This window comes from Pantherophis guttatus, chromosome 1 (genome assembly GCF_059756535.1).
Source record: "Pantherophis guttatus breed Tessera chromosome 1, ASM5975653v1, whole genome shotgun sequence".
NCBI lineage: Eukaryota > Metazoa > Chordata > Lepidosauria > Squamata > Colubridae > Pantherophis > Pantherophis guttatus.
In genome coordinates, this window is record NC_142063.1 from 228,840,442 (window position 1) to 228,860,213 (window position 19,772).

The 19,772-nt window shown below is 35.2% G+C and overlaps 1 protein-coding gene across 5 annotated transcripts in view; it reads left to right on the top strand.

Annotated features, from left to right (window-relative positions):
- The window catches only part of COL19A1 (collagen type XIX alpha 1 chain), a 174,669-nt gene extending 157,644 nt beyond the window's left edge, over nt 1-17,025 (top strand). For 3 of the 5 annotated variants that reach the window (XM_034431974.2, XM_087882485.1, XM_087882486.1), the window contains 7 exons: nt 428-463; nt 557-601; nt 2,129-2,299; nt 2,850-2,916; nt 4,535-4,663; nt 13,473-13,550; nt 13,642-17,025. In XM_034431974.2, the coding sequence (XP_034287865.2) occupies nt 428-463; nt 557-601; nt 2,129-2,299; nt 2,850-2,916; nt 4,535-4,663; nt 13,473-13,550; nt 13,642-13,778 (663 nt within the window). In that variant the 3' untranslated portion in view covers nt 13,779-17,025. Of the gene's footprint in view, nt 1-427; nt 464-556; nt 602-2,128; nt 2,300-2,849; nt 2,917-4,534; nt 4,664-5,380; nt 5,695-13,472; nt 13,551-13,641 lie in introns of those variants that run through there. The other 2 variants (XM_087882487.1, XM_087882488.1) reach the window with 2 other exon arrangements.
- The last annotated feature ends 2,747 nt before the right edge of the window (nt 17,026-19,772 follow it).

The following is a 19,772-nucleotide window of genomic DNA, read 5'->3' on the forward strand; positions in this document are numbered from 1 at the left end:
AAACCGCTAAAATTTGCTGGGATTTTCCATTTATTTAGGAGGGAAAACCCTCCTAAATAAATTAAACATACCTGTAAAGGAAACTGATCTCGCAATAATAAAAGTGCATACTCTGACCTAGCTAGCTATATAGTAATGAGTAATTTTATATTATTTTAGAAGTTAGTTTTACTGATAATTTGTAGGCATTAAATGCTATTCTAAGTCCAACACCCACTTTGTGGTTATTTGATTGAAGAATGCCTTGAGCCCTTTGGAACCTGAATGAGTAGGACTTGGCGCAGCTGCCAACTGTCTTCAATCACTTTATCAGTTGAGATTTTGCATCCTGAGGGCTTTATGCTTATATTCTGTTCTGTCTTAAGATATAGATAGCAAAATTCATACATTTGGTAATATGAGGATCATTATGGTTTTTTTTCCTTAGGGCTTAAGTGGGAAAGATGGATTGCCTGGTCCTCAGGTAAGAAAACTATTTATGTATGCAGAATATAATTGTGCTTTTGGCCTTTGTCAGCAAGAATATATATTTTAGCAATACTTTCCATTTTTGTAGGGTTTAATGGGTAAACCTGGTGATAGAGGCCCCAAAGGAGAACGCGTAAGTTACTTTGCCAATTGTCATACTATTTATCCAATTTATTATTTGCAATTTACATGCATACTTGTAAAATATAAATGCATATAAACTCAAGTATTATAGCTTGCAATGAATATTAATACAGTGGAAATCAAACATATTAAAATGGCAGATTATTTAGAAGTCTTAATGAATTCATTCCAAGTTTGTGACCAAAGTGACCTGAACTAAATGCAGTATTTTAAGTGGGGTCTGACTTAGAGTGGGACGATTACTTCCCATGCTCTGAACACCATACTCTTATTAAGGCATCCCCAAATAGTATTAGATTTTTAGCAGCTGCAATACAACTGGTGATCTACCCTTTTCACATTTATTACTGCCAAACCAGATCTTCCCCAACATATATTTGCTCCCATATTTGTTCCTATTAAGTGTCATCCTGTTCATTTCAGCTTACTGCTTATACACCATTCAAAAAGGCAGTTTAAAAAGCTAAGAAGGAAACAAAAAGTCTAAAAGTCAAAAGTCTCTCTCTCCAACAGCCAACACTCAGATAAGCAGGCAGTAATACTACTGTAAACAAAGCATTGTCCTCCAAATGGATTGGGAATTCAGCTCCCAAAATTTGCAGCAAGCATATCCTGGTTTACAGGATATTTTTGATATTTTTTGATATTTTTGTAATTCTAGTATATTTGGGCTTGGAGAAGGCTGGTTTATATAGTTATTTGAGTAATGGATCACTTTATATAATTAATATTACACCTAAGACTTATTTCATTTTATTTTGGATTGTAGACAACACTGTCTTTACAGCCCTTATGATAAAGACATCAGGGGCGTTGTCAAGAGAAACTTCTTTGCATAAAAGAGGAAAGCAGTTTTGTGGGGGTTTTTTTGCTTATTCCCCATCCTATTTTATCTAAAATTCAGAAGATAAACTAAATAAGAAAGATCTCTTTTAAACATTTGGTGTATTTAAAAAAATCTGTAGTTAGAAGAATAGAAATTCCTATGGATTTTCCTTTCTTTGCATCATGTCCTTCAGCCTTCTATATTCTTATATTTTATTTCTTTTGCAGTGCTAAAATATTTCAGCTCATAAGGAAGTAGAACTTTATGGGATTTTCTGGTTGTTTTGTTCATGGGTTCCAGTTTCCTTGGTCTTCTCTATGTGGTTCTTTAACAGAATGTTATTCTGTAGTGTAAAGAAATATTATTTAGAAGGACTGTAAAGTGCTTTGAATTTGAAGGCAAAAAAAAAAAATATGCCTCAAAACATGCAGGGATGCCCACACAGCTGGTTACTCTTCTTTTCCCAAAATAGTGTGGCTGTGCAATCATAAGGGGAAAAAAGTATGTTTAGGAAGATGCAGAAGGTGCTATGTAAGCACCTTGCAAAGCTCTAAGGCATGTTTTTGGCTGGAAATACAAAGGACTGCTCCCCTCTAATTGTCTTTAATATTTTCATTTTCAAGAGATTTAAGATAAATGAAAGCTCAAGCAAAATATTTGACATGGCATTCTTTTTTTTTGTTTCAACAGGGTGATCAAGGTATACCGGGAGACAGGGGCCCACAAGGTGAAAGGGGGAAGCCTGGCTTACCAGGAGACCAAGGGCCCCTAGGACCTACTGGATCTGCAGGGCAAAAAGGCAATTCAGGACCTCCAGGTCAAAAGGGCCCTCCAGGTGTTCCAGGAATTCCAGGAATACCGGTAAGGTGAAGGGCAGGGAGTGGTCAACTTTCATTGGCTATGTGCTACACCTAACATTTTGGAGAGGGTAAAGCTACAGTGGGCAAATTTGCATTATTTAATGGGAAGGACACAACAGGAGGAAATATAATGAAATGGGTTTCTATTCTAAGCCTATTTTAAAGATTAAACAACAGCTTGTATATGTTTTCTACACCAGAAGAAAATCCAATTTTTATATTCAGAAATTGCAGTTGGAAGGAGTTCTGGGCCTTCAAGTCTGCATGCAGTCTATTGGTTTGGATTTGGCTATCTTTTCTTTTTTTTTAAATTCGAAATAAAACTCTGAAAGAATCATTGAGAAACAAGTATTTCTAGGCAGTAGTATTGCTTATATGGTGATGGGTGGTTATGGTTATGATGCTAGCAGGTTTTCATTACATGAATTCTATTTATAACTTTTATCGTTGCAGAGCTCTTAATAGAAACAGGAAGACAATTTTATTTGTTTTGATGATTTTGTAGCCCAAGCCGTCTATTCTTAATCTCTTTCATTTTTTTATTTCTTCAGGCTGATTCAATTTCATTTGAGGAAATGAAAAAATATGTCAGACAGGAGGTTCTTAGAGTTTTTGAAGGTAAGGAAATGGCAAATGTATTCACATCTTCATTGTAAATACTTGCTTCCAATCGTGCATTATAGATCTATTGGATATGTAACATTTGAAACAATTTCACTGAACAATTTCATCATTTATACAAATACATTTAAAATGCTTAAGACAGGCAGGTTCCTTCCAAGTCACCTATCACAAATAACGGTTTGACATTCAAAATATCTTTAACTAACAATCTACTTGTTGAATGTGTACTGGAATCACAAAGGATACTCACCTGTTAGAAGGCAGATAGCAATGAAACCTATAGCACCTTTATATATCCATCCTACATCCTCCAAAATATGATGAATTGTATCTAGGGAAAAGTTAATTGAAAAACATTTTCTTGCAGTGCTGGACGAACAGTAAAAATTGAGATTTTTAAGCTCATGGTGGTCTGTTTTAATCTTGGTTTTCCAAATATTGTGCAACTCTGCACAATGCAACACATTAGAGTGTTCTTGATGTGCAAAATCCTCAGGGTCAAGTGAAGCAATAAAATCAAATAAAAGAAGGCCCACTTATGACTTTCTTCTCTTTCCTCTTCTAAAGTGAAATTATGCAAACCAGAGGCAGTTCAAACTACATAGAAATAGAGGGGATATTCAGTGTCAGTTTCTGGACTACACAAACATAATAAGGTGGAGGAAAAGTAACATATATTGCCAGCTTTCTCACCAAGTCTTTGATACCAGTCTGCTCTTCAATCAATATCATGCAGGGGGTAACTAGCCTGTGCAATCTGTAACTTTTCTCAGCATTTTTTTTCTCTTTGCTGACTGAGACAAAAAAAAAATAACAGAATAAACAAAATGAAACAAAATTTTGTTATTTGAATTAAAGAATACTAAGATACATGATTGTTTTCTAGGAAGAGTTGATGCTAGTTAACATACGTATCTTCCATGCATCATTTTGTATCAAATGTTATGATTAAAAAATGCAATCATATCTATTGCACACACGATTCCCACATACCAAAGATTTTGAAAGATAACAGGGCCCAGTTTTGTTCCATCTATATCTGACACAGGAATAGGTTTCAGTTCAGACTAGGCTAATTGCAGAAAGAGACTGTGTGCACTTCTCATATCCTAGCCAACTTCCCCCATCATTTTATTAAAGCACACAAGCTTAGAGGTCAAATAAGTGATGAGGTAGAAAGCTGAATGGGGATATGGGAGAAGTGCACAAGACTCCCTTGGAATTACATAGTTTTATCTATTTCCTTTCATGCCTAACTTCATGAAGTTAGTTTCAGACCAAGGAGACTTCATCACCACCCAACAATAGCCTACTTAAAAGGCTAAAAATTATAAATAATAAAGCTTCTCTCGTTGGTCCTTCACCCATGGCAATTAAACACATTAAAAAGGTAACATATTGCCAAACTCAAATACACAGGTCAGGAAAAATCAGAAAGCAGGCTAGGAAGAAAGGGAGAAGTGAAAAAAAGAAATGATCACTTTAATGACCACTTATAATTTGAAAAATTATAAACTGTAATATTGTAGTTATAGATAAAAATATTTTTCCAAGTATTGAAAAGACATTTAATGCTATTTTATTATCCTTGTTGCTTTTTTAATAAATGAAGAGAGGATGACTCAGTTTGTGTCTCAGCTGAAGTTGCCTGCTGCTATGCTAGCTTCCCAAACTCATGGGAAGCCAGGTCTTCCAGGAAAAGATGGATTACCTGGGCCACCTGGGGAACCTGGACCACCAGGTAGGGCTTCCAATCTCATTCCTATATGCATATTTTGTTTTTAAAGTATTCAAACATCTTCAGAGCTGAGTAAAACTATACAGGTAGTAGCTTTCTAACAATTAACTTTTAAATCTATACTAGCATTTTCTAGACTAGATCAATATATTAACATTTGTTTAGGAGTCTGTTTTGTTGCATATTAAACACTTCTAATTAGCGCATAATCTTAATAACTGATCACATCAGGCTACTGATATACTCTTTTTATCAATCTACAATTATTTTAACAGGATAATTAGTACCTGAATATTAATAATATGAGGATTTTCCCAAAATCAGCTATTTGAGTTTCTGATCTTAGGGATCCAATGTGTTATAAAATATATACAAATTAAAGTGGGCCAAAATGAAAAACTGTAAATGTTACAATTTATTACTTTTCCAGTAAATTTAACTACATACATATATTCTTGTAATTACATTTGTGCAGTATCTAAAGAAAACTTAGCAAGAAATTCTGTAAAGCGGCATATTGATTAACTGAGGGGAAAGGAATGTTTATAGTTATTCGGTATTATGTTTCATTAGTTTCAGTGAATCAGTGAAAACAGACTATATTGCCATTTTAGATGTACAAACAAGATATTTAGAGTTCACATTGTAAAACTATGTTTGGGATAGTAGATATAAATCCTCTATAAGTATAGGTAGTTTTTAATTATTATTTTTTGTTAGTTTGGTCTGCTCTGGAGTCAGAGCAAGTCAGACTGGAATGAAGAATATGAAAGCAAAGCTGAAGAAGGGCGGAACACAAAGCTGTAAGGAGAAGAATAATGGCTTAGAAACTGAGAAAGAGCTCAGAATGAGAAGAACCAGAATGAAAAGATCAAGCATTGTTACAGAGAACTAGAGCTTTTTCAGAATATGGCTTGCTCCTCAACGAAATATGCAAATTCTTGTAAATAATCGACTTGAATATCTCTATTGCTGAGATTGTTTAACTAGTATGCACAGAGTGAATAGCTAAAGATGTTTGAAGAAAAAAAAAACGAAAACCAGCAAGCCAAGATATAATGTGAATGATTTCCCACTGGCATGTGAAGGACTAGAAACAATGTTTCTAGTAACAGAAATAATAAAAGCTGCTTACAGTGTTATAGTTATAAAGAGATTATCGCAGAATATCGCTGAGTATAGCTTATTACCCCAATGCACCAACCCTAAATCAGCCATGCTTTAAAATGTTGAACAAAATGTGTACTTTGAATTATATCCAGGTACCCCCACACAGTAAACATTTCAGTAATTCAGAGCTAATGCTGCAGTTGAAAATTCAGTTAAGTCAGGCTCGTTTACTTCCAAAAAGATCTGGCTTGTAAGATCTGCTTCTCAGAGAAATACATCTACCATCAATGTTCCTTTCTTTAAATGCATAATACTGCATTCACTCTTCTACAAGGGTCCTCAGCCTTTGGGGCTAAATGGCATATTGGGAATATTGAGCATTTAAATGGACACTATTCCAAAATGGCTGCTGAGGGGCATTCCCATTCACCGGATGGTAGTTGCAGGTCACACAACCTCTTACAAAGCACCAATTTACCAGATTATTACTCGCTAATCCCGCTATCCATCCTCCACTACCTCATGAGATGTTCTGTAGCTTCCAACTAATTTTTCTCCGCTCACCTCTCCCATTTTGGATACTCAAGGTTACGACTGTAGGACTACCCAATTTGAGCTGCCAAATTCCAGATGGTTACAAAGAGTTCGACACATCTTCCCGTAGTTCATAACATGGGAGATGAGGTTGTCATTTTTTAGATTTTCCACATAATATTGAAAGTGATTGGAAGCCAGTAAATTCCAATTCTGGCCAATCAGAAATTTGCAGTAGCAGTAGGCTGGCAATTTTGAAATTGCTTCAACTCTTTTCACAAGGCTGAATGAGTATAATAGTGTTTTCCAATAGCCTCTCAACAGAATATGGAACATTTTTTGCACATATATTGTCTATACAGGTAGTCTGCAACTTAACAACCACAATTGGGATCAGAATTTCTCTTGATAAGCAAGGTGATTATTAAGTGAGTTGTGCCTGATTTTATGACCTTTTTTTGCCATGGCTGTTAAGCAAATCACTGAAGTTGTTAAGTAGATCACTGTCGTTAAGAGAATCCCGCTTCCTCCATTGACTTTGCTTTTCAGAGGCTGGCTGGAAAGTTGGCAAATGGTGATCACATGACCTCAGGACAAGGCAACCTTTATAAATATATGCTGGTTGCCAAGCATCCAAATTTTGATCACATGACCATGAGAATTCTACAATGGTCTTGAGCATGAGAATCAGTCATAACTCACTTTTTTCAATGCCACTGTAACTTTGAACAGTCCCTAACCAAATAGTTAAATGTTGATGGGGATTCTCAGTCATCCTGGTCATAGTTGTCCAAAAGGTGCTTTTTTCAAAAGGCAACTGGACTTTGTTTTTTCTTGAAGACGTTTCGCTTGTCATCCAAGAAGCTTCTTCAGTTCTAACTCAGAATTGAAGAAGCTTCTTGGATGTAAAACTAAACGCCTTCCTTTGTTTATCCTTTGGGATAAACAAACGGTTATAAGTTGAGAACTATCTGTGTAAGGAAAAGGAAGGGGGAGAAATCTTGAGTCTAAGTGGTATTTGCAGCTCAGCATGCATGACTTTTTGGTTTGTTAGAGTACAATGGGGAGTTGGAGAAAAATCTCAGGAAGAAGCTAGAGAAGATAGAAAGAATCCTGAAGTCACCCTTCCTGTTCCTGCAACAGTGGCATGATTGATGGATGCTTTTCCCACCAGCTAGTGATGTGCTTAAGATGGAGGGCAGGAAAGCCAAGGAAGTGACTGGTTGCTAATTTCGTACAATTGAAACAGCACCATTTGGTGGTGACTCAGAGTATGCAAAATAGAGGCAGAAACTGGATCTGCAAATGGGGTAAATTTCACATTAGAATGACTTTGTTTCTGTCTCAGGGATGGGAGTGATCAGTCTCAGTGATCAGTGTCACTGAATTGTACAGGAAAGTCTTAAGCCTCAATTGGTTTAAGGTTAAAATTAGTAATAAAACAGTTTTGGTCACTAATTTGCTGAGCAATAGAATGTTTCAGGGCATCTCTTAATAAGAGTCTTTTAGGTAAGACGAGAGGTATAGAAACTGAATGAATGAATGAATGAATGAATGAATGAATGAATGAATGAAAGAAAGAAAGAAAAAAAGAAAGAAAGAGAAAGAAAGAAAGAAAGAATGAATGAAATGAATGAATGAATTCCCTCATGTGATGAGAATAATAGATTAAATCACTTGGGATTATAGTTGTATTGCTTATTTTCAGTTATACCATTTGAGCAATGGAGTCAGTATGGAAGGTAAGGCTAGAAAGAATTGGGAAATATTAATTTCCCAAAACAGAAATTGTAGTATGCCCAACATTTTCTTGCTTATTAGCTTCAGTATTCAAGCAGGATATCTCTATCCCACAATACACAAGCCACCAACCACTAAGATACATTAAAGGAACAACTTCAGTTATTAAGTGAGACATTGAATAAAAAGTGTTTTGCAAAACTAAATAATAGTCTAGTTAAGAAGTATAAATTTTAAAGCTGAAATTCCTGAATTGTTTGGAAAAAAATAATAACCATGTGGCAGTCTGTAATTGCATCGACCCTGTTTTTTATATAACTGAGCAAGTAGAGAAAATATAAAGAATTTTCCTCACAAGTCCAAGTGGTCCTTATTTAACAGCCACTCATTCAGTGACCATTCAGACTTCCAACAATGCTGAATGTGTGGTACTTACAGCCAGTCCTTGAAGTTCCATCCATCAAAGTATCCCAAAGTCAGCCATTTGCAACCTTCTTTGCTGGCTTCTGGCAAGCAAAGTGAATGGGGAAGGTCGCAAATGGCGACCAGATCCTCGCTTAACAACTCACAGTAATTTGCTTATTGGTGTCAACCAGGAATACCAGAATTGCTATTGCTAGGCAACACTATCATGTGGCATCACACTTTACTGCACTCCTTAGCAATGGAAATTCCATAGCCAATTGCATTTGTCACAGAGGATTACCCATAGACACTTTATATGTGCTTTTGTTGAAATGAAAATAATGGGTAAAATTACTACAGAAGTTTTTTTCAATGCAGAAGATAACTGAATGGATTTCTAAAACATGTCTCAGTGGCTGACTTTTTTTTTTAACAACCTTGTTCTTAACTAGTTTCATGCATTGATATGATATATAATATTCCTCAAAGATCTCCACATTTGTAAGATAAAGAAAAATTCTTCAAAAGATATTCTGAAACCTGAATCACAAACATGAAATTTTCTCAGTAGAAAGTACCTTGATCTTGTCCGATTATTAAGTTAAGTAGAAGGCAGAGCAATGGACTGTAGAAGCATAGCCTGTTCAGTGATAAATAACCCAGAAATGATTTCATAGTTTTAATCTATTGTCCTGTCATCAGACTGGAGGGCAAGAGGAATATTTTCTCAAGTGTGGAGAACTATAATGTACTACAGGTTTCCAATTCAATAAAAATATACACAAAAAAATGTTATATATGCTAAGGCAGATTTTGAGTGAAAGACAAAACATGCCAACTTTTCTATTTAGAAGGAAAGGACAGGCATACATCAAAGAGAGAAGTGTCTTTTTAATGACCTTTTTAATTCCTACACCTAGCATTAGAAGGTCTTCTAGAAATTTCTAGAAATTTTAATGTTTCTTATCTAGTTAAGAGGTTCATAGTACAGTATATAGGCACCATAACCTCTGCAGCCCTAGATGTACTAACTCATCCCAAAATATAATATTTTAATGTCCAGAATCTTGCAAAGATAGACAAAGCTTGGAAAATCTTTTATCTCCAACATCACTCAAAGTTGTGCCACAGTGCTGGCATCTGGAAAGATTGCTGACCCACCTATAGGTGAATAAGGAACTCTGCACCTTTTAAGTCTTCTAAATGGAAAGCCTAGATTCTGATCTTACAAAGAAGCAGGACTTTTGTTATCAGTAGGACTGAAGCCTCAGATGTGCAGCCTAAAATTCATTGATTGGAGAAAGATACAATGTCTTGTTGTCAACATTCCTTTTTTTCAAGTATTCCTGCCTATGTTTGTCTCTTCTTGGACTTCTACTCATCCAAAGAAGTACTGCTCATCTAAACAGGTTTTACATTATCCTCTAAACTTCCCAAATGCTACCAGGGCTAACAATGTGGTTGATTACTGCAGTATTACCACTGTATCTTTATAATAAATCATAATTAACAAGCCAAATATATGCCGAAATAACTTATCTATGTTTCATCATAGATTAATTGTGAGAATTTTAGAGTTATACCTTTTTCACCTTATAATAAGTAATAAAACCTTATAATAACACCATAGTTTTCACAGTAAATTTGAAATGTCACTCAGGTAGACTATGAAGTTAAACTCTGAAAGTTTAATAATTACTAAAATATACCTCATATTTAAAACTGCTGTGTTAATGACAGATATTTGTTTTGGATTGCTCTTGAATATTTGGATTCTTTTACAATATTTAAGTGTTTTTCTTACTGTTTTGACACTGTAAAATAAAGCTAAAATTTAAAAATTGTTGATGAAATGTTTCATAAATGTTTTGTTATTGCTCAACAATGTAAAACTATTTTATGTAATTTGGATGTGACTGATCATTGTTTTTTAGAGTTCATAGTCATAAATTGTGAATTGACTTTTATAGTCATGTCAGGAGATGTTTTGGGTTGCCTTATTTCTTGTTTACCTATGGTTCCACATTATTGTTTTATTTATTTGTTTTATTTAGCCATGACACATATAAGGTAGATATCCAAGTAATGGATACCTATGAGGATATCTAAGGGGAAAAAAAACTTTTTAAATGTATAGCACCAGGTGTGCCCATGGGCAGAAGAGTGGCCAAATAATCAAGATGGCAGATATGGCTGCACAATCAAAACCTCACCTTTGTAAAAAAAGCAAAGCAGAATTTCAATCACAAGACCATAGCCAAAATCTAGACTTTTTTTCATCCTCCCTGAAGATGCCTCTTACAGCTCAGTAGGGTTAGTTTGAAGCAATGTTTTTTATTGTAAAATAAAGGAAGGTAATATAACAAACAACAAACGTAACAGATGCTCTTGCTAGAAAGTGTAGTGATTAAAATAAATTGTGTACCTTTCCGATTAAAGTGTTTATTAAATTAATCATGGTAATTGGAGGACATTAGGAGTTCTATTCAACAGGAAACTAGTTTCCCAGATAATAAATGAAGATAACGATTCTTATTACTTTTTAATTTATGAAGATATTACATTTCACTGTCCGTTTGTTTTTTAATATATGTCATTTTCTAAACAGTGTGCATGCTTGCTGACATGTTTGTTCTGTTGAGGTAACAGTAACTGAAATCACATTTAACCATAATTGTATTGTTCTAATTTCCTTCATCTGACAACACTAGAATATTAATCCCATGTTAGCACTGGCATGCATGCATGCATTCACTTTGCTGAGAAAACATTCAGCTACGGGTTTTTGATGCAATTCTTCATTTTCTTGAGCCACAGGCTGGATTCACCTAGCACCTCTAAGCCATGATATGGCTTCTTTAGTTTTGGTTTAGCAAATATGTGAACTATATCTTTTGTGAATCATGATTTATGTCTTTGCATGATTATGAATTCAAATATATGTTGTTTACTCAATCAACTGATAAAGTAAACCATGGCTGTTCTGCCGAAGAGTAAGTGGGTCAGCTGGCTTCTATTGGTCAGTATCCAGCATGCTATTGTACCTACATGGATGCTGCTTCCCGATTAGAGTCAAACTGTGTTTTCTGAATGTATTGCTAAAGACATTTGTTTTCCTTATTCAGAAGCAAGCAGAGAAATGTGTTGGAAGGAGACTTACATCTTTGTCTCCTTTCAAATTGTGGTCATGCTGTTTGATCAGGATCATCACTTTGAACAACAGTGAAGAAAGAGTTAAATCACTCCTAAATTAAGCCCTTTGGGGTACACACACACACACACACACACACACACTTTATATTCAAAGTAATTTTCAGTTTGAACCTTTTTCAGTGTCAGAAACAGAATCAGGAATCAGAAGTAGTAAAAACAGACCTCAGCATTTTCAAATCCACAGCTTATGCATTCAAATATGTATTTCTGACCCATGTTATCATTTATTTCAATATATTTCCTTTTTAGTATTGTTGTGACAATCTAAAATTGTGTGACTGAACAATGTGAACTGACCCTGCATTTGGAAATAAGCAATTCAAAATTGGTTTCTCTCAGCTATCTGCTGTATCTATCTTCATCCTTTAATTCCCTTAATGTCCCTTAAACCTTTTGCCCATCAAGAAGAGGATGCCTTTGATGCCTGACAGTTTTTCAGAACCATTGATTAGCCTTCCCATTTTCTGGCAGTAGAAGATGGAATTTGTTTTAACGTCCTGCTTTTTCACAAAACCACTTTGTGTCTCAAATTATAGCTCTTTCAAATATCTGATTAGAGTTTTATAACATGGATGAATATAAAGATGCACAATTGTCTATAAGCTTTCTCTTGATTTCACTGAAGACATCTGAAACTTTTTTTTTCCAGAATTGCTTATACAACTTCATAAGGGGAAATCTATTCATATAACTTCAAAACTGGACTTCAGTCTTAGGGAACCAGCAGGAGGGCCTTTTTGTTTTCCTCAGAAACAACTATTTTGAAGGCCACAGATCCACCCAGGCCTACTGGATCTTTATGAACGTTCTCCATGTCTATCAAAATGGAATTCTAATATTCCCAAGGAAAAAAAATGCTATTTATATCTCAAAGAAGTGGCTTCCCCGCCTGTTCTTATTTTTAATAATTTCCACATGTATCACTATTTTCCATATAGTCCACTGATCATGTAGAGCAGCCTTTTCCAATTTAGCACAGTCCAGATGTGCTGGGATTGTCACTCCCAGAATTTTCACCCAGTGTGGACATAAATTATGTCAGAAAGGTGGCTGATCAAGGAAAGCTGATATAGGTAGTCTCTATACTAGTGCAAACTTAAATTCAGATCCCCATGCCCATGCTGTGGTTAGGTTCTTATATTGTGCTAAGCCATCATGTTTTTATGGTATATTGTGAACTTAATGCAGTATGTGAACAAACTCAATACAATACCCGAATAACCTTGAATTTTTCAGCAACCTTCACATATAAAGCATGCAATGGTTACATCATTCTGTAATTATCCGTTCCTTGGTAAACCAAGCACAGATACTTGAACCTAAATTTCCTGTGTTTAAACAAAAGCTATATTTTACCCTGTACTTGTTTTGGCAGTTCATTGCTGCTGAAATCTCAGGTTGCAAGTCATATCGTAATACGCCCTGTGCTCAGCACTTTTAATGATATCCTAAACTTACCACAAAGTTGTTCACTTCTCTGCCAATTCCCCATTAAACTTATTTTCAAGTACTAACAAAAAGAATCCATTGTTTTCCCTTTCACTACACCTTCCTGTCTTCAAATCCACTTTAGTCCAAATTAGGCAAAATTAATGCCAGTAAATGGTTAAATATACCTAGCCAGCACCTTTTATATCAACCTCTGCTCTTCTCCATTGGGAATTTTCTATGTATAGGAAGTATGTACAATATTGCTTAAATTTCCTGCATAGGAAAATAAATTAAAATGTTCTTTGAGGAAAGAGTCTAACAAAACTTTAACAGTGTCATTTCAGGGCACTCTTATTCCGTTTGTATTTATCTTCTCTAGGCTACAGAGGACAAAAAGGTGAAAGAGGTGAGCCTGGAATTGGCCTGCCAGGTGATCCGGGCCCACCTGGTCCTTCAGGTAAATACAATTCCTCCTATTCTTGATAATACTGCTGGATCCCTGACTAAAATTAGCAAGGCTAATTGCAGTTTCTTGTTTGTTTGTTTAGTTATTGGTATACAAGGCCCACATGGAGCTCCAGGAGAACCAGGTGTACAGGGACTACCTGGCCCTGCAGGAAGATGCAATCCAGAAGATTGCTATTACAAAGTTTCTCAAAGTCAATCCCGAACAACTGGGAAATGAACACATATTTTGGATACATTTAAATTCCTCAGTTATCTTTTCCTCACTTCTTCCCCCCATCCCCCTATCAAATTTTGAAATTTAAGTTTTAAACTATTGGTGAATTTCTGTCTATGTATATTTTACAGAGCATCTCAGTGGAACCATGTCCAGATTAAACAACTGAGATGTTGTTTTCTTGAGTTCATTCCATATGTTTATACTTTTACTGTATTTTTCTTTAGCAAAATGTGTATCATGATGGCCTGTTGACTTCTTAATGGTTTTTTAATTTATGAGTTGTTTTTTTAATGAGTTTCTTACTTTTACCTTTAACACAGAAGCCATATTTAGTTTTCTTTTGCTGGATTTTGCAGTTCCATCTATTCAATGACAAATATAGTTTATAATATGGTGGAATTTTGAAGTTTTTCTTAAAGTTTGGTTAAAAAATCTAAGTAGTGACTGGCATTTTCCTTGCTTCTGTCACCATAATGCAATATGGTAAGATCTGCAAGGCTTTTTTTAATGGTGTCTACATTTCTGAATGACCTAAAAGACTTTTGAGTAATATTACCCTATTCGGGCTGCAAATTTGGAACAACTAAAAGGCAGTAGCAAAGTGATACAGAAAACTCGTAAGTCTAGCAATGCTCTAGTCTAGGTATTGCAGAGAAGATCTAGCATTCTTAACTTCTGAGTCTCTCTCCCATTAGTTGTTACTCAGGGGAAAATGTTGTAAATGCAGACAGCACCTAAGTAAACTATGGCTTAAGTTATATACTCACATTATAGAAGCAAGTTGTAAGCATGTTTTTTTTGGGATTTTCCTTCCTATAAGGAACTGCTTGTAGGGTTTTCCTTGCATATGTGAAAAAGAGTTTGATTATTAGAAGCTAATTTAGTTTTCAGCAGGATTGCTGGTAATAACTTGTCCTAGTTAAAATATACATTTGCAAGTCAGCTCTACTACAGGATGATTATAACAATTATAATACTGTGCAAATCCAATCACAGTATCTATAGTCTATAGTCCTGTCAGCCCCATTTGGTAGACTAGACCAGGAAATCAGTGGCACAAGAAGACTGGAAGTAATCTCACTTTGTTTTTTATATAACTTTATAAATTTTTTTAAAAGGGATTTAAAAAAATAGAAGCAGTTTTTGTTGAAGTTAGTTACAGCAACAGAATCTTTGGGTCTGGTTCAGCTCTATTTTCCCTTCCCCCCCACCCCCACCAAATCAGGGAGGTGTCTGCTTAATCCACTGTTAAATATCTTGTTTTCCAGAACTTTTTTAAAAAAATGTTTCAGCCCCCTTTCCTTAAGTTATGGTTCTTGCATATTTCTACCAAGACCATTTTTCTTATCATCTACAAATTCTTCCTCAGGATGTTTTGTGGCCTCTAGCCAACATGCAAGTGTCCTGCTTTTTGTAGACAATAGAGTATTGTTCAGTACTATACACCTAGAGAACACAAGATTATAGAAGATTGTACAAATGTAATGAATTTTCAAGGTTTATTGTAAGACAATCAGGGCTTTAGCTCGGGTAAAATTCTGACAGACTCGACAGAGAATTTCTGCAAGTAGCTATAGTTTGGAAAGAAGTATCTATCATCTTACATCTTGATCAGCGATATTTGTTGGACTCCTTGTTTTTGTTGTACGGGGAAGGAGAAGAGCAGTCAAACATCAGCAATCCCACTTATCTTATATATATTGATATAAGATAGGCTAGTTGGCACACACAACCTTTACCTGAAAAGGTACCTAAAGGTACACACAACCTTTACCTGAAAAATTCAGGGATTGAAGCAGATTCCCATTTCATTTATCTTGAGGAGAAAATGATTGTATAAAGTGAAATAAAACTGTTTGGCAGAGATATTTAGTAGCATTAGATAATGAATAGCATTGGCATCTAGGACTAATGAAACCGACGACTGTCTCCTGGCTTAATTCCTATTTTAACAAATTAACTGGACTTTTTAGCTCTTTCACGAATAGATTTATCTATATGAAAGCTATTTTTTTGAAAAAAGGAAAGTGCCTAGGTAGAAATAGTAAGGATTAGTCGAAGTGTAGTTCCTTGTTGGTGAGAAATCTTTTATATCTCATGTAAACAACTTATAGTAGCTGAGAACCATACTGGGCAATTTGTTGGCAGCTGCAGCTGTAGTAGAGTAGATAGTGATATAATTTGTTCTAAATTTGTTCTGAAGTTGCATCATTGTCCTGTTTTGATGACGCAAAAGGACATCTATGTTTCAGTATTGCAAGATGGACTGCCGGATAGCTACGATGTCTGGCAGGATTTTGTTTTGAGATTTTAATCTTGTTTTATTTAAACTTTTCTAGTGATCCCCAATTTAATTCAGATTTTCAATTTTTTTTAATTTAAAATTTATTTTATTTAGACTTTGCTATGAGAATAACTATAAGTGCTATATTTTGGCAAGATTCTGTAAAATGTCACATTTTGGAAATATATAGAGTAGCCGAGATTATATATAATATGATGCTTTGTGTATATTTTGACTTTTCACTGAGTGAAATATAAATGATAAATTATTTAGCATTTTACATAAAAGTAAAAGTATAATACTTGAATTGATCAGAAAAACAAAACATTTATATATTTTGGGGGAAATATGTTCAATTCATATTGCTTTTATTTTTATTTGCCTGTGTTTGGTAATTATATTTATTAGAAAAATCATTTGTTCAGAGTTTTATTAGGTGATTGAGATAAATGTAAGTTTTTTCTCTTGGTTTCCTTCCTGAGAAATTTTGGCAATATGACTTTCCATCATCAACTCTTAAAGCTATTATGTAACTTTGTGCAAGAAACAGGCCAAACTCAAAGATTGCTTAAAAACGTTCATGAATTGCAGCACACCAAGATTTCTATTCTTATCCTTAAAATCTACATTTGTGTGTGTATATATGTCAAATTTTAGTTCGTTTTAACATTTTGAAGAGTGTATTGCTCTTTAAACCCAAATAACCTATTTTGTTTTTCTAGTGCCTTTCACGTGGTTTTTAAATAGTAAAGTTTATTCTAATATTTTAAAAAATAATTTAGGTATTAGTCTGAGCAGCCTATTTTAACTGTGGTTCATGATATTTTGAGGCGTGCATATTTTTATTCTTTGTGTGCCACACAACAGGCAGCTTTAATAACTACTTTTTAAGTAAAATATTTTTTTTCTCTATCAATAGAGTCAATCATTTCTGAAACTGTTAAGTGATACTGAAACCATAAATTGAAATACAGAGGATGTATTCAAATAGAATGCTACAAATCAAACCTCTGTGGAGGGAAAAAAAAGTATATTTTCGTATTTATGCACCCTTTTAAACAGACTGCAAGAACCATTGGAAAACTAGTGGATGTCTTTGGATCTAAGGTCTGTGAATAAGACTAAGTGACTGAGTGATAAGAGATCTTGCATTGGAGCATCCACAGCTAATCTATTTCTGCAGATAGAATCAAAGCACACAACCACTTAGTAAATTGTAAGCATGGAAATTGGGACATTCAATTTAAGAATGGACTCCAGCAAAACTACACTCAGTTTAGGAGTCTGTTTTCAAATTCTCTCTCTCTCTCTGTCAGATGTAAATGCCTTATTCTCCAATGTGTAAATAATGTATATATGGAACATCAGAGGTTAACTTATTCTTTGGACTTTAATGTATTCATAACTTACCACTCCCATTCCTAGCTCCACCCCTTGTATATATAAGGAGCCACCCTCACCATTCTCGCTGCTTCTACCTTGAATATTCAGTGAATATAGAATGCCTATCATAATTAAAAAGAAATATATTTAAAGCTCTAACTCCTATTATCTTTATTGAGTCTGATCCTGAAAATATTGCAACAAGCTGGTAGCAGAGGATGGTTAATTGACTCAATAAGTAATTAAAAATGTCAAAGAAAGATAGGCCCAACACCAGGGCCTACAGCAAAGAAATAGAAACTGATCAAGAGATGATCAACGAATCCACCAATGCGATTTCGAGAGAATCCGAAGAATACACCACTGAAGAAGAAGAACTAATGAGTGAAAATAATGACCAGAAAGAAATCGAAATAGAAAATAACGAACTCAGGTCAGAGATATTAAAGATACTAAAAAGCCAAAAGAATGATGAAAGTCTCATCGCGGACCTCCAGGAGATGCTGAAGAACAGCGGAGCAGCGAGAGAGAAAAACGTCATTAAAGAAAAACCCAAAGATCAAAAAACCGTAAGTGAGATGACTACTGAGAAAATAGTTGTTAAAAAGAAAAGATGTGATCCCGCGCGAAATTTTGAATGGCAGCCATCTTGGTTTCAACGAACTTCAAAAGAGAATGGAGCAGAGCCAATCAAAACGCTCAGTTCAAAATTTCTGGCGCGAAAAACACTATCAGACGAAGAAAGTGAGAAAGAAGTCTCAAACTCTTCAGATGATCCAAAATCAGAAAGTGAAGACGATTTAACAAAATCTCAAGTAAAATCAGCAATGAAAACGCTTTTTGCTGCTTTTGGGCCAAGACTGAAAATTACCAAGACATCTACGAAGAAGCAAGAAATCAAACCGGCGACTCAAGACCTGCACGCTCCCATCCTGACTTCGAAAGCGACGACGCCCGAGCCCAGAGAGCCATGCCGATTTCGCCCTACACCACAGACAAGATCGAATGCCAACGCACACAAAAAGAAGAAAAGAACCGTCGCCACCACCAGAACCCCAAAAACCGAGCCAGAGACCGACTCATCTGAGGAGGAGCGGATCGAGAGAGCTGAAAGGGAGAGAACCTTCCACGACGCCACCAAAGAAGAAATGAACAACGCGCATGTGCGAAACTACGTAGACGACCCAGAAGGACTTGAACTGGCCAGAGAACCGCGCAGACTCATTGCAAGCATCCCAATGTCGTTCTGTAATTTCCTGCATTTGAGAGATCACGGACTGCCCCAGGTTGTAAGTAATGGACAGAATAACGTAGGTAACTTACCCAGTGACTTCCCAAAACTTAGAATTGATGGCATTAATTTACAAGAGTGGTATCAACAGCTTCAGGTTATTTTCATGAAAGAAAATTTACTATTCTTTATAACTAGCCCTCCAAGAAGACCTTGGACTTTAAAAATAGATTGTTTACATCATAGAGCATTTTTCATAATAATATCTAGCGTGTCTCCTGCAATGTATCATAGCATCAAACCAAACCTAACTGTATCAGAAATAATTCAATGCATGTTTAATCTATTTCACAGCGATAGCGTAGCTACAACCACAAGAATGTCTAAGGATTTCTTTTCCTCTAGAGTAAAACCAGGGGTTTCTATAAGTGAGCATTTGATAAATCTAAACAAAATAAGAGCTGAGCTACAATTGAGGGGGGAAGTGATTTCAGATCAAACAATGAAAAGTGTTATTATCAATTCACTTGATCCATCATGGGATAGCTTTATGTCACACTTAGATACCATTAATTTGGGATATTTATCCATAGAAAGTCTATCTAACAAATTGATAGCAGAAGACAATTCAAGAAAAAATCGATCCAGTAACCAAACAGACCACAAACCTTTTAGGAAAGTAGTCTTTCAAGATAAACATAATGAGGCCTTTAGATGCTACAATTGTGGATCCAGGGAACATAGTAGAAGAGACTGCCCCAAAGTCTCAAGAGAGAGACATAGACCAGAATATAGGAGCAAATATAATTACAGACAATCTTCCACAGATAGACACAAATATAGAAGCCCACCAAATTACAAAGAAGGTAGAGGGGGTAGAGAAAATTCAAAAGAGAGGAAATCTGGGTCACTGAATGGGCTAAATAAACAAGACAGCACCAGAACACAGCAGGATGAGAATAACAATTGGCTTATTGATTCTGGTGCAACAAATCACACCACCAACAACAAAAGTATATTATCTTCATTTATAGAAGATAAGTTTGTGATAAAGGTAGCTAATCAAGAAAAGGTTCAAGTACTAGGCAAAGGAAAT